Source organism: Natrix helvetica (assembly GCF_964273705.1).
Source record: "Natrix helvetica genome assembly, chromosome: 1".
Classification (NCBI taxonomy): Eukaryota; Metazoa; Chordata; class Lepidosauria; order Squamata; family Natricidae; genus Natrix; species Natrix helvetica.
The window spans coordinates 121,918,873-121,943,519 of NC_138548.1; the positions used below are offsets into that span (position 1 = coordinate 121,918,873).

The 24,647-nt window shown below is 44.7% G+C and overlaps 1 protein-coding gene across 1 annotated transcript in view; it reads right to left on the reverse strand.

The window, feature by feature from the left end:
- Positions 1-23,037, reverse strand: part of DTX4 (deltex E3 ubiquitin ligase 4) — a 49,927-nt gene extending 26,890 nt beyond the window's left edge. The window contains exon 1 of the mRNA XM_081939011.1: positions 21,886-23,037. Within this exon, the coding sequence (XP_081795137.1) occupies positions 21,886-22,096 (211 nt within the window). The 5' untranslated portion in view covers positions 22,097-23,037. The remainder of the gene's footprint in view (positions 1-21,885) is intronic.
- Positions 23,038-24,647: the final 1,610 nt, after the last annotated feature.

The window sequence follows — 24,647 nt, forward strand, 5'->3', positions numbered from 1 at the left end:
ATGACCATTGGCTTACCTGAAGGGTCCTTTTCTGTACACTGCGGGAGAGTCCAAGCAATGGGTTAATTCAGTCTGCTTGCCCTTAGGACTGAGGAACTATTTTTCCTTAAGCCACACCTCCTCCTGGTGTGCTCAATCCCCCAGAATTCTTAGAAGGAGTCAGTTCGTGCGGACGGAGCGAAGCGTCCAAGATGATGTACTGTTGACACGAGGAACCCGAATCCCGGCCTTGAGAGCCAGGGTGGGTTGGACTCTCCCGCGGTGTACAGAAAAGGACCCTTCAGGTAAGCCAATGGTCATTTTCCTGTACACCGCTTGGAGAGTCCAAGCAATGGGACATACCAAAGTTATTGTCCATCTGGGCGGGCAGAAGAAGGCTCCCGGGATTCGGTCTCTGACACAACCGCCTGGAGCACACGCCTGCCGAAGGACGCCTCAGCCGAGGCGAAAATGTCCAATTTATAGTGTCGCACAAATGGAGAAGGAGAGGACCACGTAGCGGCCCTGCAGATGTCCAGGATCGAGGCCTGGGTGGTCCAGGCCGCTGAGGTAGCAGCACTTCGTGTGGAGTGTGCAGTGATGCCGCGCGGAACGGCCTTGGATTGACTTTCATAGGCAGTCGCAATGCAAGCACGAAGCCACCTGCCAATTGTGGAGGAAGTGACCTTCTTCCCTAGGGAACCGGGCTGGAAGGAGAGGAAAAGAGCCTCTGACTTCCTGAATTCCGCAGTACGAGCGATGTAGACCTTCAGGGCCCTCCTGACATCAAGATTGTGCCAGGATCGCTCTCTGGGATGCGACGGATGAGGACAAAAATTTGGCAACACAATGTCTTGCGCTCTATGGAACCATGAGTTTACTTTGGGGGTAAAGGTCGGGTCCAGCCTCAAAATGACCTTGTCAGGGTGGATGACGCACAGATCCTGGCGAACAGAAAGAGCCGCCAGCTCCGAAATCCGGCGAGCTGACGTGATGGCAATCAAGAAGGCCGTCTTCAGCGTCAGGAATCGAAGAGAAGTAGTGCGTAAAGGCTCGAATGGAGGGCCAGAGAGGGCCCGCAGGACCACGGACAGCTGCCAAGTAGGGTAGCGATGAACGGTGGGAGGGCGAAGGTTAGAGGCGCCCTTGAGGAAAAGACGCACCTTCGGGATTTTGCTGAGAGGCAAAAGGTGGTCGCCCGACCAGACAGTAGACAAAGCCGCCACTTGGCGTCGAAGGGTGTTCGGGGCCAGGCCCTTGTTAAGTCCCGCTTGAAGGAAGTCAAGCACTCTGGGAACAGGCGCGGTCGTCGGCTCGATGAGCAGCTCCTCACACCACTTGGCGAAGGCGGCCCAGGACGCATCATAAATCCTAGTGGTTGAAGGGCGTCTCGCCGCCTGAATGGTGTTCACTACCTCCTCCGACAGGCCTTGGCCTTTTAGTTGGTCCCCCTCAAGTGCCAGACGGCCAACTGGAGCCACTGGGGCTCTGGGTGAATCACGGCCCCCTGGCTGAGGGAGATCTGGTCCGGAGGAATGCGCCACGGAGGAGACACCGACAGGTGGACAAGGTCGGCGAACCACGACCTGCGGGGCCAATGCGGGGCCACGAGAAGGACCTCTGCTCCCTCTGCGATGACTTTGGAGATGAATTGAGGAAGGAGAGGCAGGGGAGGGAAGGCATACAGTAGCTCGCGGGGCCACTTGCAACGCAGTGCGTCTGTCCCCTCCGCCCCCGGGGTGAAGAACTGGGAGTAGAAGCGGGCGAGCTGCTTGTTGTCCCTGGACGCAAACAGGTCTACAGCCGGAGTCCCGAATCTGTCGGACATCTGGTGGAACAGGCGAGGGTCCAGTTTCCACTCCGCAGGATCTATGGTCGTCCTGCTCAGCCAGTCTGCCTGTGTGTTGTCCACTCCGGAGATATGGTCGGAGCGAAGGGATTCCAGATGGCGCTCCGCCCAGCGGCCCAGGGACTCCGCCTCTCTCATCAGTGCTCTGGATCTGGTGCCGCCCTGGCGGTTGATGTGGGCCTTGGTGGCCACATTGTCCGTCATCAGAAGCACATGTTGACGATGGATGGACCGGCTGAAATGGCGCAGGGCCAGGCGAGCAGCTCTCAGTTCCAGCAGGTTGATGCTGTAGCTGGATTCCACTTGGGACCACTTGCCCTGAACAACCAGGGACCCCATGTGGGCTCCCCAGCCGGAGAGGCTGGCGTCTGTGGTGATGATCAACCTCTCGGGCTCCTTGAATAGGTGGCCCTTGAGGATGGCCGGAGACACCCACCAGCGGAGAGACCTCTTTACGTCCGGCGTAACTCGAATCGGCCTGGTAGAGTTGCTCCTGGATGCCCTCTGGTGCGGCAGCAGCAGCCACTGAAGAGCCCTGGAATGCAGGCGGGCCCACGGCACTATGGAAATGCAGGAGATCATTTTTCCCAGCAGCTGCGACAGAAGGACCACTGGAGCCTGCCTCAAGCTCAACACCTTGTGGGTCATGGACCTTAGACCGGCCAACCTGTCTCGGGAGAGGAAAACCCTGCACAAGTTGGTATCTATCACCGCCCCCAGGTGTACAAGTCTGTTTGTTGGAGTGAGATGGCTCTTTTCTATTTTTAGAGTGAAGCCGTGATTTCTGAGGGATCTCATAGTGGTTTGGAGATCCCGTAGGGCCTGTTGCCTGGACGACGACTGGATAAGTATGTCGTCCAGGTAGCACTGGAGTCTTATGGGCCTGCGTCTTAGCTGGGCCGCCACTACCGCCAGCACTTTGGTAAACGTCCGAGGAGCGGACGAGAGGCCGAATGGAAGAGCTTTGTACTGGAAGTGGCGACCCGCATAATAGAAGCGCAGGAACTTCCTGTGCTGAGGACGGATGGGGATGTGGAGGTATGCCTCTTTGAGATCTATAGATGTAAGTAGATCTCCCTGTCGAATCCCCGCTAGAATGGTCTGCAGAGACTGCATCTTGAACCTCCGGTAGGCGATATGCCTGTTGAGGCTTTTGAGGTCCAAGATGGCTCTCCACCCCCCCGAGTTCTTTGGCACCAGGAAGAGGATGGAGTAAAACCCCCTCCCCTCTTCGCCCTGGGGAACTGGTTCCACGGCCCTGATGTCTAGGAGGTGACTGACTTCCTGGTCCATACGCTCCCTCTTTTGGGGGCAGGATGGGACAGGGCACCGGATGAAGGTCCGGGGGGGGAGGGACAGGAACTCCAGAGATAGGCCTTCCCTGACTGTCTGCAGAACCCAAGCATCCTCGGTGTTCTGGGCCCAATGGGAGGCAAACAGCTGGAGGCGACCCCCGATGGGCGCCAAGCCCGGGCAGTCACTTTGACTTACGGAACGGCCTGCTGGAGGCCCCACCGCGATTATACTTGCGGAAGCCGAACTGCTGCCTGCCTCTGTCCTGAAAGGACGCCCTGTCCTGGGATCTGTCGCCCTGCTGGTCGAAGGACCTATTGGAGGGAGAGAAGGAAGAGGCAGAGGTAGAAGGCTCGGAGGCACGAAAGGACTGCCTCCTAGAATAGGGAGCGGCCTTACGTTCCTGCTTTTTGTTTAGAGAAGGTAGGATCTTCCTCTTGTCCTTGGACTCGATGAGGAGAGGATCCAGGGACTCGCCAAATAATTTGGACCCCTTAAAGGGGGCGGAAGCCAGTTTCACTTGTTTTTCTGGTCCGCTTGCCAATGTCGGAGCCAGATCAGCCGACGAGAAGTTATATTAGAGCCGAGCGCCCTGGAGGCAAATTTAGTGGCATTAAGGGATGCATCAGCGGCATACTGGGAGGCCGCGATTATTTTTGACACGTCCTGGTGGAGACGGACGTCTCCCGCCGGGAGCTTGGTTAGGAGCTCGCGCAGCCAGATCACAGAGGCCCTATTAAAAAAGGAGGCGGATGAAGAGGCCCTGATGGCCCAGGCAGCCGCCAGGTGGGTTTTGTGGCACGCCTTTTCCGCCTTCTTATCCTCCGCCTTAAGGCCTTCCAGGAGGTCGGCCGGTAGGGAGGAGTTGGAGGTGAGCGCAGCGATGGGCGGGTCGACAGTGGGCAGGGCCAGAAGGTCCTCCAGCACTGGCTCCATAGTATAAAGTTTCCTATCTACCCCACTGGGAGAGGACTGCGTGGCTGGCTGAGCCCACTGGCGCTGGATTAGGTCGAGGAACAGCCCCGGGACCGGAACCAGCTCTTGCTGGGGCGCTGGGACATCAAACATGACCGCATTGGGATTAGCCGGAGTGGCATCCGCCGCCGGCGCGGTCGGTTTGGGCTTGATCCCCACCCTGGTAGCAGCCTTGACCTTGTGAAGGACAGATTTGAAAAGGCTGGGCTTGAACAGACCCGCAAAGGCGGGCGCTTCGGGGGGGAGGTCCTCGTCGTCCGAGAGACCTAGCACCTCTGGGTCAGGGTCCTCAATGGCAGAGGCCTCGCTGACCACCGAGGATTCCAGGGAAGGATGGCGAGCACGCTTGCTTGGAGGGGGAGCTGCCTGATCGGGTTTGGGGCCCTTAGGGGCCACTGCAGTGGGACTCTTAAATTTCATGGCCTCCGTGATGCCCTTGGCAATGGCACGGGCCATTAGTTCCTGCATGCGGGGCGATAACTCCTCAGAGTCAGAATCAGGATCCAAACCCTCCTCTAGGGGGGGTGAAGCCTCACCCTGCATATCGTCTATGCTAGCATCCCCAGGGGGAGGGGCCTGCTCACAGGCCCAAGAGGGCGCCGGGGAAGCCGGCTCTGCAAATGACCTATTTGGGGATAGGTCCTGGGACTCCACCTCCTCGGCGAGGACCATCTGGAGCTCTTCCCGGGAGGGAGGGATTCCTGAGAGTGACTGCTCCCTATCTGCCTGGCGTCTGGCCTTCTCAAATTGCTTGTCAAGGGCCCGCTGGCGCCTTTCAGCATCCTTGGCCTCAGCCACAGAAGGGGTCCTGGAACGCTGTTTCCCAGCGCTACCCCCACCACTCTTGCCCGCACCCCCACTCCCCGATGAGGAGGAACCCTTGCTAGGGGCCTGCGAGAGGCTCGGCCTAGTATCTTGGGAATCGGGGGGACTGGGCAGATCCATAGTCAATGACCACACAAGATGGAGCAAGGCTATGATAAGGCAGAAGGATAGAGATAGACTGGTTGCTGCAATGGGAAACAAAACGAAAAGATTCGTTAAAATTGCCATATGCACAGTGATTGAATCAATACGTAAGAAATCATCCCATGCTTAATACCAGTCGGAGGCCCAGGGGTAGGATAGGAGCCTGCACCGAGGTGCAAGGCTCCGCAGGAGAAGCAGGGAGGAGAACGACTATCAAAAAGCTTTGGCCTGCGCTTACTTAAGGCCTCCTCCCTGAGCCGGTATGATGACCGTTGGAATGGCACAGGAACCAGCGCCGCTCGCAAAAATAGACAAAAAAGCGAAGGTGGCGATCCTAGCCCGAGAAACCCTTGCTAGGCCCTGCCACCTCCAGCGGTCTCCTGATAACGAGGCTGATGCAAAATGGCGGCCATGGCTGGGCGCGCTATTTTCGTGCCTAAAATGGCCGCCGCAACAGCGTGGGGCTAAGGGAGAGCGAGGAGCGAACGCGCCTCGAATGGCGACGATCGCCCACTCCTCCCTGCGGTCGAGGTCTTCTAGCAGGCCGGGAACGAAAAATACTTCGTCTAAAACAACAAACGGGGGGCCTGGGAACGTAGGGACCTCGCCGCTGCAGCCGCGCCGTTTTAAACGACAAGCGGCAGGCCTCCGAAGCCGTCCCATGAGGATCGGCTGAGGGGCACCCCCCCACCACCTTCCAGCTTACCTCCTGGCCTTCAAATGCAATTTCTACTGGAGAGAGTCGCAGAATTGAAGAGAGAAACGTCTCACAAGGTTGGGGAATATTAGGAAATAGAATTTAAACGCAAATAGAGAGTCCAAGCCAAAAAAAGGATTAATTTAGCTCAGAGCTCTAACTAATTACGTCCAAACGGGCTGACTGAGGAAGAATTCTGGGGGATTGAGCACACCAGGAGGAGGTGTGGCTTAAGGAAAAATAGTTCCTCAGTCCTAAGGGCAAGCAGACTGAATTAACCCATTGCTTGGACTCTCCAAGCGGTGTACAGGAAAATTTTGCATGCAACAATAGTAAGCAGAAGATGCATTAAAATATCATCAAAGATAGTTGCAGAAGTTCACTTACATTGTTTGACTCGTGTCTTCCTGAATTTTAATAATGGTGAGGTTTCTCTTGTTTCTTGGCTAAGCTGAAATGGAGCTCCTATTTTCTACTGGAGGCTATCTTTACCAAAGTATGTAGAAACTTCCACACCCTTCCATTCCCTTCTCTGTCAATTCTCTGCTGCATCTAACCCCATGGTATTATAATATCTGAAGACACAAATTCCTTCTGAAACTAAGCATGTCTCCTGGGCGGAATTCCAACAGGGAAGAGAGGTAAAATATAAAATAATATATGCATACACATATACATTAAAAACCTCCCCAAGCTGGACTACGAATTCCCCAAGAGTTCAGCTTGGGGAGAACAGAAACTAGAGGGGACGTGATTTATGAGAGAGAATCAGCAAGTGATGAATTGGGTAATCAGTCTTTCATCTCATCCATAAATTCATCTTCCAAATTGTGCTCCTCTGTGTAATTGAAACAAACACAGGTTAGGAACTCACATTTGCTGGAATAACAGTTCGTTCTTTCCACATTTACCCTGAGAAACAAAAGCTGGCTCCCTGCTCTCATCATGGGACTGGAAATATTTTGACAGCCCCCTGTTTGATTGGCAGCTGTTTTACTGTCTCATCTTCTCAATCCCGATCCAAGGAATAAAAGCTAATCAAACAGTGATATAGCTAACAGCTGCCTATATATTGCTTATTTTGACAACCCTTTAACCCAGGATAGTCTATTTGGGGTAACTCTTTGCCAAAATAACAAACATGAGAGGGTCTTGCTGCTAAGAACAAGAGCGAAAGAAAGATTAACAAAATTCCTTCTCCAGATAGTTTTACCTTCATGAGGTGCTAAGAAATGCCACAGAAAAGGCATTTTTCAATGTCTTCAATAAGCAATAAGCAAGGCAGGGGAAGATTTAAGATCACCATAAACCCTCAATTATATGCAATTATTGTAACTGATCCCTTTGTTGTAACAGTGCTTCTTTTGCCCCAGTTCACTCAGTTTCAATGTTCTAAGGTCTCTGAAGAAAAGCAAACAGGCAGAAGGGAGAATTTTAATGGTCTCATGTTTATACTGTATAATGACTTTATAAAAAATATAATCTGCCTTATTCCTAAGAGATCAGGTCTGGGGGGGGGGGGAAGGTCTTTAAACCTGTAGTTCAAAAGATGGCTTATTTACACGACAAAGCAAGGGACTATGGAGCTCCACCAATATAAGTGATGCATCCTGGTGACAATGTTAAGACATTAATTAAATGATAAGTCTTGCTTCACCAACTGCCCATCACGCTACATACTTTCTTTCTCACCCAGCTCTTTTTCCAGCACCAAGGAAAAAGAACACTGCAGGAACTGGGTATGTTTAGCTTAAGAGAAAGACGGACTAGGGGAGACATGATAGCAGTGTTCCAATATCTCAGGGGTTGTCACAAAGAAGAGGGAGTCAAACTATCCTCCAAGGCACCTGAGGACAGAACAAGAAGCAATGGGTGGAAACTAATCAAGGAGAGAAGCAACTTAGAACTGAGGAGAAACTTCCTGACAGTTAGAACAATTAATCAGTGGAACAGAAGTTGTGAATGCCCCAACACTGGAAGTCTTTAAGAAGATGTTGGATAGCCATTTGTCTGAAATGGTATAGGGTTTCCTGCCTAGGCAGGGGGTTGGACTAGAAGACCTCCAAGGTCTCTTCCAACTCTGCTATTGTATTGTATTGTATTGTATTGTATTGTATTGTATTGTATTGTATTGTATTGTATTGTATTGTATTGCATTGCATTGCATTGCATTGCATTGCATTGCATTGCATTGCATTGCATTGCATTGCATTGTAAAGTCAAGCTGGAAAGGACGGCCTGGATATGGGAAATTGGAAAATGGTGTGTGTGTGTGTGTGTGTGTGTGTGTGTGTGTGTGTGATGTTCCACTGTGCAATTACAAAAACTGTTTTGCATTTGACACCAGCCACTCCTTCAACATTAATTTAATAACCTCCTGCACGCTACTTCTCATCCCAGTGAACACAGAAATGGGTACCTCACATTCTCTTCCTGCAAGGTTCAACAGAAGCTAATCCTGGCTATTTGACCACCACCCCTCAACATCCCAAACTATTCTTCAATATTTTGAAGACTATTTATGTGGAAGTACAATGATGTGTACTCAGAATTTCTCAAGAAATAAGGCATTCCCTTATTCGGGCAAACAAAATTAAATGTAAAATTTCCAGACAATATGTACTTGCATGGGTAAAGGACAGTAAGAGACAAAATGTAATTTCAGTGGTGTGATGAGGTGAAGGCAGTTTATGACTCTTGGCTGTTCTTCATAATTTAAGTGGTAGTTAAAACTGTGGTACTGACCAAGGACACAGGCGATTGTGCAGAAGTCTCATTAACTTTGATACAAGACATATGTAACTGACAGCTGTAGATAACTGAGATTATTTGAAGAATGCAAACTATTGGCATCTTTTAGATGTATATTCAATTCCATTAACTTTGTTTATAACTGCAGTTCCAGAAAAATAAATATTCAGATCAGGGGCATTCTCTGTAAAAGAAATATTCTAAACAGAGAATGCCTATTTACTGAAACACATTTTCACTAGAAAATATGATAGGCGATTCTTGCTTATATAGTTAGAAAGAACAGGAAGTTGGCAAATTCCCCAGAAGAGAGTTATTCAGAGAAGAGCACTAGGAAATAATTGGCTTGTGTACATTATGACCTATATTTACCAATGCCTTAACTAGAACCAACAAGAGGGGGAAATAAAACAATTAAAAAGGTCAAAATCTCTGCTGTAAAACATTTAAAGATGACTACTTAGTATTGAAAAATGTTACGCCTAAATTATATTTTTCTCCTTCTTGTTAAAATAGCATTGATTTTCACTGCAAAAAGATTCACAACATACCCACAAATATTCCATGAAGACTGATCCACAGGCTTCATGCTCCAGGCTAGCAACTACCCTGATGAGCTGGATAGCAAGGACATTATTGCAACAACACACTGACTTCTTCTTTCTTGTTCCTGCAGAACCTGTTCCTGCAAAACCAACACCCGGTACTCCTTTGTACATCTATAGCTTCAAGTACACACACAACCAAAGATGATGACTGCCTTTGTCCATTCAAGTGTATACAAAAGCCACTTTAGCTAAAACCAGCATTAAAAGAGAATGTGTGGAGTAGGGCAGTGAAGGACCATGCTAACCAATAGATGTGCCTGCTTCATTAGACTTAGAAATGCAATGTCATATACTTGTAATCTCTGCAATGAAGGAAGAAATTGATGTCCTAAATATCCCTAGTGGACTAGCGATAGAGACAAAATGATCCAACCTGTAAAAAAATCATCATGTACTGGGCAATCTAGAAAACTTGGTTCCTAAATTGAAAGAAAGATGTCTCTTATCTAAGCAATTCTTGCTATAGGTGGGAAATTGTTACAGAGATGTGCCTTAAAGCTACAAATCCACCTATATTCTAATATTAGTAAGTACTGTAAGCAGTATGTAAGTGGAAAACACTGTGCCTAGTAAAGTGTATTCTAAATTGGATGCAATTTAACCAGCCACAAAAGCCATCTTAGTTTACCCTGATTCTTTTGCAGCTTTGTGCATTCGTGTACATTTTCTCTGAGCTAATATGTGTGCGTATCTCTAGGCAGGGTGATTTAGACAACTGTTCATGACTTCAGCTTATTAAATTACTCAGATCCAAACCTTTGATGAGACATGAATGCCTCTTGACTTCTCAAGCAGTGAGTATCTAGCTGTCTAAAGGTTGGTGAGAAGGGGGACTGACATCCCCAGTCTTAAATTACCTGTCTTCCACGGTGATATTAATATGAGGCTAAAAAGGGTACAGAACGAATTTCACAGCAAAACACATTTAAAACCTATTCTTAAAATGAGAAGAATTTGATTAAAATGTCAAAGCAATATCAACATTTGCGGTCCCCAAACCTAGCCTTAAGCAACACAAATACTGAATGGTTTTTAGAGGTGTAACTCCAAATAAAAGTAGATCTGCTGATCTGTGTTAATTGGAGTTCCATTTTGTTAAAAACAGAAAGATGGGTATCAGAAATTACATCTGTGCTACAGATTAAGGGAACCCCTCTAACTACATAGTACTAGGAACAATTGCCTGCTGCAGATAACCAAAGAGTATGAATTAGCAGTGATCAAACAAAAGGGTAAACCCTGATAATTACTTTTGTTTTTTTTTTAGATCTGAATTATATGAAATGCTTTATGTCATAGCCATGTGCAAAACACAGTTCAAAAGAACAAGGTTCTTGTGATTAGTCCTTGTTCCATGAAAAAAAATCTTGAAAAATATACTGCTAAGAAGGCTGAAATACAAAGTAATATATGGATCTATTGGATTAAATGTTGTACAATTCAACATTTCATCATAACAACACTTGAGAGGTGAATTGGGTTGAGGAGAATGACTGGCCCAAAATCACCCAACCACCGTCTGTGTCCAAAGATCAACAGAACTCCAGGGATACCGTTTCTGTCTAGCTCAGTGTTTCTCAAACTTGGCGACTTCAAGTCCTGTGGACTTCAACTCCCAGAATTCCCCAGCCAGCTATGCTGGCTGGGGGATTCTGGGAGTTGAAGTCCACAGGACTTAAAGTCGCCAAGTTTGAGAAACACTGGCCTAGCTCCTTAACTACTACTGAAAATTGGCTCTCAATGTAGACAATCAGTTTTCTACTAATTAACACTTGGATATTTCTAACTCTACCCGATTTCTAATCTCTGGGGGGGGGGGGAATCCCTTCTTTCAACTAAATAAAATCCCATCAAAAATGTTCCTGAGAAATTAGGTAGCAAGGCTGATTTTTAAGAAACAGGCATTACAATGGAAAAAACCTACTGCAAGCCAAGTCACTACACAGACCCCATAATTGATTATAATCCATCACGAGGATGAAACCAGCAGATTTGGGGGTGGAAGAAAAGGGCGTAGGAATCTCTGCATCTCCCCTGTCCTGCTTCATCCATCAGTTGTGGGAAAATCCTCCCTCCCTGCCTAATTCTGAGACAGGCCATCAGCCATTCGAGAAGGAAAAAGAAAAGGGACAATAGCTATTGAGACCCTGCCAGGGTCATGGCCTCTTTACCATCAGAACTCTTTAATGACCCCAAACAACAACATTCATAGCAACTGGGGAAAGAGGAGAGGGAAGTCGCCCAGAACAATAGTCCATTCAACAAGGCAACTTGGGTGTAAGGAGTCTTCAGCCCATCTTCCCCAAGGTGGCCTCACAGCATTCTAGCTTTAAAAGGCCCCGGGAGATCCTTTCTGTTAAGGTTTGCTAATATCCTTAGGAACTGAACTTCTGCATTCATCGCGATTAGGATTTATGCTATATTCACATACATAATTACTCCATTTCTAATGGGTGTTTAATGCTGTTTCATGCCTGTTATGACTGAAAGGGTTAAGGGGAAAAACTTCAATTAAGGGTACATTTCTCAGCGAATTTAAGGCAAATGTCATCAGACTGTTTGAGTTTATCAAGGCAAGAAACAATGCTTCATAGAAGGGAGTGGGGTGAAGGAGAAGGGAGTAGATTGTCTCTGCATGCTGGCTCTGCATGCTGTATTCATATGAGACACTAATATGTGGAAGTTTTGTTTTTTCACTCAGTATCTATCCTGTAAACACAAATTACAGGAAATCATGCAATCTAGACCTTGTCAGCATATGAAGTTGATAAGACAGCTCTAAGATATAGATTAAAAGCATTGATTTGGATAGTTGACTAAGAGACCACAACTATTTTGGAGTAATACATTAGCTTTGTCTATCTCTAAACAAGATCATGGCTCTCTTAAACCTAATTTTGTTCATTTTTTTGGCTGCTTTCTTTAATGTCTCTCATTTCTCTACCAACATCCTGTTTTTCAAAAGTACATCCATTTTTATGACATGTGTTTTTTTCTTAATATGCATGTTTACAGGGATGTATAAATGCACAATTTAGTGTGCATTCTTTTTTGTTACTGATGTTTTGGATTGATTTTTAAAGCAGCAAACAACATTTGAAAAATTTGGAAAAGCAGAGGTAATCAGCATGCAAGGGTGCTTCAGTCTGTGTATCACATGACATAGGTAAATTCTCATTTAACATGAATCAGTTTTCCCATTCTCCTTTGAATATTTCAGTATTTTCTCAAAAGAGCAAAAGTGGGGGAAATAAGACTGGGTCCATAAAGCTAAGTTACAGCTCTGAACAGAATTAGATCTAATAGGATTGGTTACAGCTTCTGTGTGGCAGTTTATTCTTTTATGAGGAGCTACCAGTAATGTAGAGATATTGTATATGAAGAAGAAGAAGGAAAAAGAAGAGCAGCATTATATCACAGCTGGATCGGAAAGTATGCACAGAAGATTGTTTCTAGTAGTCTCCACTTGATACCTACTGATATAAAAGCCAATTCTTATTGGAAAAAATAAAAATAAACAACTGAAAGGCCTTTATGGAATAAAGACCCACCTGTGCAAATGGATTCTTCTAATGGTTTTGTCCAAAGTCTTTTATTGCCTCCTTTATCATGGCTATTCAATGACCATATTTTTGTATCTGTGGGCGGAATTCAGTTTTTTGTTTTTAATTCTTGAAGGCAAGCAAAGATGTTAGAGGGAACTAGATATATTCTTTACTGCAGAGTATTAAATATTAATCAAATCTTGTAGCTTGAAATTTTAAATAAACCAGCTTTATATTCTATATCAGTCCCCCCAAAAACATCCATCATAATCTTATTTGACAGTCCAGAACCACTGGACTATAATGCATTAATGAGTTGTATATTGAAGCACATATATTTTAATTGAAAGTCCAATTCAGTTTTGAAACTAGATATCTTAGGCTGATCAATCTCAGACTAAATGCATAAGCTTAGTATGAGAATGAAACAAATGAACCTCCTTAGTGCTGACTTAAATTCTGAAGAGGAAGGGTGAGGAAATATACTTGTCATATACAGTATGTAAGAAACTGTTGGGATTCAGTATGCATGTATGACACATCCAGTCTATCCAGTAGGGTTGGAGCCATTAAAAGGCATGCATCCATAGAGAACATTTGGCTTGAGTTAACTGTGCATCTATCAACATGGCTTACAAGGCTCAGAAAGTTGCACAATCAAGTGGGTCTGTGCAGGAATGTTCACAAAAAACATAACATGTGATATAATAGTCCACTGGCCTCTTAGATCTGTCTCTGCAAGAAGAAGAAGAATTTCACCACTGCTGTGAGTACAAACGGTAGAGCACTTTGAGAAAGCTTTGGGGCAGTAGCTAAAACTCTAGACCAGTGTTTCTCAAACTTGGCGACTTTAAGTCCTGTGGACTTCAACTCCCAGAATTCCCCAGCCAGCTATGCTGGCTGGGGGATTCTGGGAGTTGAAGTCCACAGGACTTAAAGTCGCCAAGTTTGAGAAACACTGCTCTAGACCCAATAGCTGAACATTCTTTCCTCTTTCATTTTTCCAGGCAAATGAATGGCCCTCCTAACTCTGGGGACCTCTAAGCTGGATGGCAACATGTTGACGTTGGTATTCTTTTCAGCCTTTCATTTAGCAAGAGCAAAGCAAACATTAATCTTTGCCTGTCTCAGGGCTGACAAAGGGTTTAATAGACAGAGCTGCAGCCAGTCCCACTTTCTTTCTTGACCCAGTGGCTCTATTGCCAAGATGGGACGACATAAGACTTCAAAATAAGTATGATTTGGTCTCAGCAAATTCAGCCGCGAAGATGGAAGGACAGGCAGACCCATTGCTGATCACTGTGGCAACCATTGGATAAGAACAGAATATATATAGACAAAGCTTTTATTCGGGGAATGGGTTTAAGAAAGGGGTCAGCAGTGAGTAGACCTATAATACCTCCACACAGACAAGGATTCAATGTGCATGCTAATTATTCTTTCAGGGGGAGGGAAGCCCCTCTGTCCAGTGCAATCTTTATAGAGGTTTTTTTTCCCCAAGGGAGGAATAACCCTGCAACAGCCTTCCTATCATGAAGTGAGCCCAATTGGGCAATGGAATATTTGGAATGCTAGCTGGTGTATGCAACATACATCTATTCAAAAATGCAGCCATCCACAACCAAAGTCTGTACAAAGGATGAACCACATATGTTAGTAATTGATGCCTATCAAATTCTCTTTTCAACAGAGGAGCAAAAGAAGAGCAGGGTAGTGTCACAAAACTTATTTCTGCTAAGAAAACAGGAATTTATATGCCTTTTCTACCGAATCCCTCCCCAAGCCACTCCCCTGAAACTTATCTAATATGATCCAATTAAACAAATCAGCAGAAGCACTACCAAAAAACCCCAAAATGTCCAAATGCACAGAGTAACCACAAGACTTGGACGGCTTCAAGCACATGTATTTTTTATATGTTTTATATTTATATTTATATTTATATTTATATTATATTATTTATATTTATATTTATATTTATATTTATATTTATATTTATATTTATATTTATATTTATATTTATATTTATATTATATTCATATTCATATTCATATTCATATTCATATTCATATTCATATTATTTATATTTATATTTATATTATTTATATTTATATTTATATTATTTATATTTATATTTATATAAAATCAATATTTTTTAGAAGTAGGCAAGTTAGGTATTTTTTTTTTTAAAAAAAAGGCTTAATCTACAGTAACTTCATATTAAGGTCGCCACATATCAGAAAAACTAACAGGGAATGTCTACCTCAGTCACCCACATCATATGTATTGATAGTCAGAACAAAATAATACGTACCAGGAAAAAGAAATGGCTACCTGTAAACATCTTACTCTTTACGTATACACAGTAATACTAATGAAGTTCTTGTACAAGGCCTTCAGAATTTTTCATACAAATTTTCTTATTATTTTTTTCTAACTGCTTTTTTAAAAAAGTAGACCAGTATCATATCCACTAGTATGGGGAACGCAGACTGATGCAGGGGTGAAATTCCGCAGGTTCTGGAGAACCAGTAGCAGAAATTTTGAGTAGTTTGGAGAACCGGCAAATACCACCTCTGGCTGGCCCCAGAGTGGGGTGGGAATGGAGATTTTGCAGTATCCTTCACCTGCCACGCCCACCAAGCCACGCCCACAGAACCGAGAGTAAAAAGGTTTGAATTTCACCCCTGGACTGATGTATAATGTCCTTAAATTTACACTACAGGTAGTCCTCAACTTACAACAGTTTGTTTAGTGACTATTCAATGTTACAATGGCACTGAAAAGTGACATGATGGTTTTTCACACTTATGCCCATTGGAGCATCCCCATAGTCACATGATCAAAATTCAGCCATTTTGGCAACTGGTTCATAGTTATGTTTGCAGTGTCCTGGGGCCATGTGATCCCATTTTGTGACCTTCTGATAAGCAAAGTAAATGGGGAAGCCAGATTCACTTACTACCTTGTTACTAACTTAACAACTGCAGTGATTCACTCAACAACGGTGGCAAGAAAGGTTGTAAAATGGAGCAAAAGTCACTGAACAAATGTGTCTCTTAGCCACGTAAAATTTGGGTTCAATGATGGTCATAGGTTGCTGACTACCTATATAAGAACTTCAAAATTAATTTACATTAACATTTCTACAACCGATACCATCAAGGAGCACTAAAGACACCGAAGCAAATTAAGAAAGAAAACCTGCCAATATTTTAAAAGAAATAAATGGCTTGGTAGGAGCAAAATGTCCTAAATGCTTCCCTTAAAATGGCACAGAAGATAGCAATCCTCTTCTCTTTGTGAAGGAATTTTGTCTGAACACTCTAGATGGCCTTCGGTGGGCAGAAACGGACAAGTCTAAAACTATTCCATTTCTGCTGAGTTCTGAATCAGTAATAGTCACCCATTTCCTTAATCAACCAAAGAACAAACCCTTCATCAACCACATTATACCACTGCAATACCAGAGTCAGAATCTAAGTGGGGAATGTGCAAGCATTTATATTCCAGACAGCAATGGCGCCACAAAACATACCAAACACACCAACAGCTGCTAAGTCTACTGGGTGTGTATAATGCTTTAACTCAAGGGTGGCAACCAGAGCCTACGTAAGTTCTCTCCATGTTCATTTCTACAGCCTCTCGAACACCCACCCCCCCCCACCAGGATGGTACTACTGAAATTCAACAGTAAAATTATTTGTGGTAGCCTGATTTTTCACTTTTTTCAAAACATGATCAAGGACTGACACTGTTGTGCAAAATCCCACCCCCAAATTCACCCGTGTCCACTCAAGCGCCTTCATTGTGAAACTGCCTATGACTCAGAAGCTGAACAATTACTTTCCAAAGTTCAGCTCCTGACTGCCCAAAAGATCACACATTTATGCTTTAATTGCATACCAAACATGACTTTTGCATAAAAACAACTAAACAGTGTCATTACACAGGTGGGTGGTGCAAGCTGCTCCCAAAATTTGGAGTAGCAAGGGAATCATGGAAAAATAAGCGCCTTCTGGATAGTAGAAAGGGTGGAACTGAAGGAACAAAGACCCAGTTCATGGGAATGCAGTGCGCCTCCTCAAGTCCACTATGTTCAGGCAGAGACATCTGTCCCTGAGTGACAGCAGGATTTGTGGCACATAAATGGAGATTAAAACCTTCAGGACCATGCCTCGCCTTTCAATAGATTGGTTCTGCTAGATCAGAGCCTTAGTCGTGTTCAGAAAGACTGTGAAAAGCATTTCCTTTTAGAGTATGTTTTCTCCTCAAGTCTGATATCTGTTGTTTAAACCAACTAATCAATGTTTAGTGGAGTTTAGTGGGTGGAGTTATATTGCCCTTTGTGTTGGTTTTATCTAAGCTGTAGTAGAGAATTATAAGAAATTAAAAATATACCTGTGGTTAGGCCATCTGCTTAATTAAAATATCCAAATACTATGATTTTTTTGAGCAAAGCCACTAATAAATAGTTCATTTGGCTCTTCTACAGTCGCCTTCTTTAACCTCAATATTGATCATTCATATCTAATGTATTTAAATATTTTTCGGTTGTATTAAGTGTATAATAAAATAGTCTTACTGCAATAATTTTATAATAAAATAATATTATTTTATTAATATTTCCATGTTCTTTTTGCCGGTCTCTTTTGTTCTATTTTTTGGAAAACAAACACTTTTTATTCTGTTAGCACCCTAGTTTTTACTATTCAATATCTTTTTTGACACTACAAAAGACCTGAAAGATCAGTGAGTGTTTCTTTTCCAAAATCAGGAAGACTTTGTAAGTTTTCTTCTATAGAGATGCTTACACCCAATTCCATGAATCAACTCTAAACCCAGAATCTCTTTCTACACCTTTTGTACCAAATCATGATGTTGTGGTAGATAATTATTAGTTTAGAGAAAAAACAGCTTATATTTGACTCCAATGGACCAGGACTTAATTTTGCAAGGCATTAGCTCCTCAGCCCAAAATGCAACAGCAGTCAAAGGTAAAATAGGTCTCCACAACAATATTTCACATCTGGATGCAAACTGAACAGAAAAGCAGGATATTTAGTGCTCCTGCTTCAGGATTGCAGGTAGCTGACCTAGAACATCTTTGCCTACCCAGCATGGATGCTATCTGCAGGTTGCTTTTAGTTCTTTGATTTAATCCTTTGGTAATATTCTATAATCTTAGATAAAGCCATTGGTCCTACCTCTTCTGCACTACAGATGGATGCAAGGAATTTATTCAAGTCTGTGTTATTTTACTGTATTTCTTTAATGCACCATTAACTTTAACTCATCTAGAGATCCATTTGTCACATTAGTTGCTTAAAAGACTTCTGTAGCTCACCCTAATTGTTCCTCGGTCCTTGAACCTATTTAGTTTTGCATTCCCCAGTTCACTGCCTCCAACTAAATTTGCCAAGACATGAGCTCCGACTTTTGAAAGGCAGAGGGGAGGTTGTTAGTCTCTCACAATGTGGAGCTGCACTTATAGAGATGATAATGAATCACTTTGAGAATTTATATTAATTCACCTCTGTTGCAACATTCCAGGCATGGAATGTATTGGACTGGGAAGTATGTGATTAACAGGAATATACGGTAAGCACCAATTTTGGAACAGTCTATGAAGCTACCAGGACATGAGCAGGACATGTAGTGGAAAAACCTGAGAGAGGGGTAAAAGGAACCATTTATAACATTGAACAGACCTCTCTCAACGGAGAGGGAAGGATAAGACATCATCTTTTTCCTGTCTACAACCCAGTCCTTTCAGCAGTTCCAAGAAGATTCCACTCCCGTATGCACTCATCCACAGGTGACCCTGTGGGTACAGAGAACCCCCAAAGAGTCTCAATGGCTGTCAGAAAGAGTGCTAATGACCAGATGACTGCAAAGAAAAATGATCCTTCCATTCCCTTCCATACTGTCAGAACCAATCCTTCCATCGGCCCACCGTCCTGCCAGAACCTATGAAGCTTCTTAGATGAGAAGTGAAACACCTTCCTCAAGAAAAAAACAGCTGCCTTTTGAAAAAAGCACCTTTGAGACAACTAAGACCTGGATGACTGAGAATCTCCACAGGTATCCCACACCCTACTTTCTTTGACTGTGTGAAGCTGTCAAATACAGCTGTAACTGAACTGGAATTGGTCCATAGAGGAAAGGCTCCCAATCTATCTTTACAGCAGTTGAAGATTCAATCTGTAGCCTGGTTCTTATATCCAAGTGCCAAAGGTCTCAGGCAGCATATCTGGGCAACTGCTAGAGATTGGTCCTACTCATAGTCTAATTATATGAGGTAGAGAAGAAATATATGGAGAAATATACCATCTTCATAAAAAGGAAATCTGGCTTCTTTGGCGAAAGGACTGGCCACTAGGCAGAATACATCTCACAACAGACAATTTACAGTGAAATGAATGTGAGTGAATGGAGTGGAGGAGAGCTAACTCCCTCCCATGGCAGTATAATAAGTAGTGTAAGACAGAAAAAAATTAATTTAGAATCTTGTCCTAATAATGAAAGGGTGGGAGAGACTATCATGCAACCAGTCAGTTTTCTGTATTCAACTAATCAGTGATGCCAGGACTGATCACAAATGTTCAGAGCAGTTGGAAAAAGTTATCTGGTCAGAACCTGGTTTCATAGCTTACTTGTGTCTCGCTGTGGACATAGCACAAATCTTGCTCATCCCACAAGTACAGACAAAAATGCCTCTCCCATCTATTTTTCCACCAGCTGTAGTTAACAGTCATACTGTTGTGTTCCATGAAGGTTATTATGATTGTAATAGCATTTGATCCAGTATCAGTGTCTCTCCTTTACTGTTGCCAAAGTGTAAGGTGCAAATAAATAACGGAATGAAGCAAGCCCTGGTCTCTATACGGGCTTAGGTTGCATTCAATCTGAAAGTCTTTAAAGCTGTCTTCTGCAATCCAGGGCTTCCAATTCCAAGCCAGCCTGAATATGAATAAATCCATACACATACACACACAGTCACACACGCTGTAATATGGAAACAAAATCTGCTCTGGTGACATTTCAAAGAATCATTTACTGCAACAGGGACTGGTCAAATGGTGCACTTCAGCTGAACAGGCCAGATTGAGGGATGCTCTGTTCAGATCAAATCTCTGAGAAACTATTATTTACATTTTATTTATTCCTTTTACTACTATCTCAGAAATCACTAATTAATATTCTCAGCTTTTGCACCGAAATGTGCATCGAAAAGTATCTTTGGTGCACTTTGACTCCCCAAAATCTTTGGCTCCACGAAATATTCCTTTCACATTTTCCCTTTCATCGGCTTTTTCTGCCTCTATCAGGTTTCTGTCTCCTCCCTTGAAGCCCTCCTGCTTGCATGCTAAGCTTTCATGCAGCTCTTTTCTTTCATCCGCTCGCCCAGGGCCAGCCTATTCCACATGCAGCCGGCTGCACCACATACTGTAGCAGAAGGCTTCTCCTAATGCAACAGGGATGGTGTGATTCACCTGCCATCTCCTCCCAGCTCCTCTCCTGATCCAATAGCTACTTCCCTTCTTCACATGAGCTCACTAACAGGAGCAAACGGGATTCCCAGCTAAAGAGGCTGATGGTTTTCCCAGGGTGTTTCCTCCTTGTCAGCAAAGACAGCTGCACACCTACGCCTGGTTCCTCTACCCGTGAGACTGCAACTGCTTCACTGGCAGGATCACGTTGCCAAGAGGCATTCAGGTCTTGGCAAACCGCTTAGTCCAGATACTAAAGACAGGGGAGGAAAGGGGGGGGGAGAGGAAGCACCGCCCACACCTCCATCAGTCTCCAGACCTTTAGTTGCAGCTCCTGACATGGTTTTCACAATATCACACAAATAGTTGTTACTGGTTTTTTTAGCCTGGTATTTTGTTTTGGTTTTCCCAGCTGACAGCCCGTTTTTCTTCTACTCGACGGTTTCCATGCAGAGTCCTCAACATTGGGACATGGATCTAGTTATGAATCAACAATAATTCTAGGGGGAAAACCCTACCTATAACTCAAACTAACCCACTGAAACAAGTCCCCCCCCCCTAATTTCTACAAAGTTTCTACAAAGGGAGAAGTAAGATTAGGACCTTCAATGATATGCCTTCAGGATAGTACCATCTGGATCTGTTGTTCTTCTAGAAGAAGCTTTTAATAGTCTTTATTGTTAGCCTCTCTAGTAAACTATTTGTTGCTTCTGCCTTTCAGCCAAATGATTACAGTTTCAGCAGTATGTGTATGTAAATTTTACTCCAGATCAGCTAATAAATTAAAAATGGGAGCACAAAGCTTTTCATTCACATTTATGCAACATTCCAGGAGTCTCTATTCAAACTGCAAGTTTGACTGGCTACTTCAATTTTTACAAAATCACACCACATTACATAATGCTTCATGTTATTTATCAAGTTGGGTTTTTTCAAGCTCCCCTCCTGGCATATGTAGTATACACACAGCTGTATTTTGTCTCAAGGCACAAGACACACACACACACACACACAGAGCCCAATTCTATCCAGATTTATTCAGCAGTAAGTTCCAAAAACATTGGTTCCAGCCACTCTTCTTTCCACACTGGCCTTTCACATATTTGTGTGTTTTGCTCTTTGCAAGGGAAGTATATGAGTATATGGTTGCTCACACACCTTTACCAGGCATTAGAGAACACCGGCATCTTCACTGCAGAACAAGGTTTTCTTAACGTATGCAAGCTACAGGGTTTGCCCAAACCGAAAGGCAAATTGGCAGAAAACTATTTGTCTTTTCCTCCCAAGGAAGCCCATCTAATTAAGCTTCCGCTCCGTTTTTGGCAATGGCAATAGAATTTGGAAGCTTGTAGTACAAGTATATCGGCTGCACCTTATTCCACCTCCAAATCCTTTTCTAGAATTGGCAAATTCCAATATGCCCATAAATCTCCCTCTATCCTGTCCCATCTGGTTTCCCTCGCTGCCTAACAAGAGTAATCCCAAATGCCAACCTTTAATATAGTGGGGGCTGTGCAATCGCAATGAAACTTAATCCCAGCGGACTTCTGTCTCGTTTAAAGCACACACACACACACACACACACAAATCTCCAAATGAAAATACGCCCTTCCTTTGGTCGCCGATCAGAAGGGACACGACAAGGGAGATGGCTCCGGATCGGAAAGGACAACATCGCAGCAAGGGGGTCGGGGGTGGCGCCGGGAAGATGCTGGGTCAAACTCACCCGTGTCTTGGCGAAACTGGTGCATGGACTGGAGATCGATGATATACGGCGACAGCCTATTGTCCACCTGGCCCAGAACGACGCTGCCCCCAACTCTCGGCCCGGCTCGGATCACCGCCTCGATGTGGTGGCTTACGGCCGGACTGTAGGGTCTCCATCGACCGTGCTCGTTCAGCCATTCCCAAACCACCACGGCGGAAGCCAGCAGCATGATTTTTTCGCCTTCGCTCTTTAGCGGTCTCTTCCCGGAGAGGCTCCGAATCCCAGGCACTTCCAGCAGCCTCTTCGTCCGATCAACGTCCGATAGATCTCATCTGCCCCCTTTAAACTCTGCAACGTCACGCCTACGGGCTGGCGGGCTGGCTGGCTGGCTGCTCGCTCGCTCCTTGGACCAGTTCCAAATTTTCTTCTTTTGAATTGTTTCTTTCTCTCACCCGCTTTTGCGCGGCTAGGATTTTGGAGCTTGTCGGGTTAAAAGAGAGAGATACTCAAGTCTTTGGGGCACTGTTTCATGGAAAGAAGGCTTAAAATCTTTGCAAAGCTTTCCTCTTTCCAAGCAAAATCAGTAGTCTGGCTTCATCGCCTGGGAAATGCGTTGCGTTTTAAAAAAGAATTACCAAGAAAACCCTTCCAGTCAGCAAGCTGGAAAAGCAGGTTCCATCATCTGCTCCGTAAGGTGTCTCGGAAGGGAAATATGCCTATTGGTACGACAGAAGGTGACTCAGTTACACCAGTTGCATCTTCTCCTTACACTGCTTCTTCCTTCCCTTCTCTGCCTTTGCGCGAGGGGGTCTTTTGGACAAACCCTGCCAGGAATGTCATGCTCCGATTTCTTGGGTTCGGTCCTCCACCCCACCCCACCCGCTTCCCTGGGTAGCAGATGCAGCAATCGCTCCGGCCGGCTCCACCTCCCTGTTGCTTTTATGCCGCCTTCTTTCTATACACCGACCCTGCGTGAGTGGGGCTTTCTCGGCACAGCGGGGGAAATGCAAATCTCCACCCCGCGCATTGCCCCTTGCCCTCAGCCCAGAAACAATAACCCATTGCACGCAGCCCCCAGCGCCAGGCTCCTGCCTCTCGTAACCTCGCCCGCCGCCGCTACAACTTCCCTGCCTTTGCAAGGATTGTGGGAAGAGGAGCCGTAGCAGGAGATGCCCCACGTCTTTGCGCTCCTTCCTTTCGCTCCGCCCACCATTACCTCATGCTCGGCCCTCCGCCCCTAAACCCTCCCCCTCTGCTCAGCATCACGAGCGCCCTCTGCTGACTCAGATAAAGCCAACATCAAGTGCGGGCGGGACTGGACCAACACATCCCGAGGCGGGGGTGCCCGATCGATTGGCACCCTGCGGGGTGAGACGTGGAGAAGGCGAGGCAAGCGCAGGGCACGATCGCTGGCCAAAGGCCCGCCTCTGTATGGGATCAGGCCCGGCCATTGCTTTTCACGCGTGCTGCTTGATGTAGTGCAGCCTTCTTCTACTGCAGCCTGCACTACCCTCCAGCGCTGGCAGAAGCGACAAATTGGGCGCTGGTGGTGGGGCATTGGATATATAAGGCATTGGATGTGAGAGTCGCCCCATCACAGCTGGGGCCAAACTTGGTGGCGGGGATCAAGTATTTCTAGCGCCCGCCTTGGCCTTATGAAAGACATACGTGTTTGGGTTTTTTTTTTAACGCAGTAATGCAGTTCTGCATTTTTGTTCACCATTGTGCTGCTTCGAAAAATGCAGTTTATACAAACTTTTTGTAAACTGGTACTGCTTTGGCCCTGCATCCATCAAAGATGCTAATAGTTCCAGCAGACTTATTTATTTATTATTTATTTATCAAACTTAAATGAGATAACAGATATAAACATGTACATGAACACAGGAAATGAGTACAAATAAATGGGGACAGTAGGACAGAGACGGTAGGCAGGATGGTGTGCTTGTGCACACCCCCTTTACGGACCTCTTAGGAATGGGGTGAGGTCCACAGTAGACAGTTTAAGGTTGAAGCTATGGGGGTTTGAGGAAGTAGCAACAGAGTCAAGTAGAGCATTCAAGGCATTGACCACTCTATTGCTGAAGTTGTATTTTCTGCAATTGAGTTTGGAGCAGTTTACCTTGAGTTTGTATCTATTGTTTGCCCATGTATTGTGGTTGAATGTGAAGCAGTTGTTGACAGGTAGCAAACAATTTTGTGCTTAGGTCAGACCGTAGGCGGCATAGTTCAAGGTTGTCCAAGCCCCAAATTTCAAGTCTGGTGGCATAAGGTATTCTGTTGTGAGGAGTGGAGTACTCATGAAATACGTCTGGCCCTGTTGAATTTTATTGATGTATTTGAACAAGTTAGAATTATTTTAAACAGCTACTGTACTTTCAGGTTCTTAATTATTATACAGAGTCAGCTAGTTGTTGAAACTGGATTTTGGCATTTTTGTCTATTGAATCTATGATATGAGGCAACCATGTGAAGTGAGAAGTAATACATTATAGAAAAGGAGTAGAAAACTGTTTTCTCATCATAGCCATAATCTTGTGTCTGAAAAAATGGATAACATTGTAAATACTATCATATTTTTAAACACATTTTTGCAATATTCCAATGCCATGTGTTCAGAGCCAAAGCACATGGTTTATAGATCTGGACATCAGTGAAGATTGCATCTACAGAAACTGTAATAGCAATAGTTTCAATGCATGAAATACTAATTCTTATGTAAGGGGATAGCTTACATAAGTTTAATTTATTAAACTTAAAATCATAAGACTAGAAAGGCT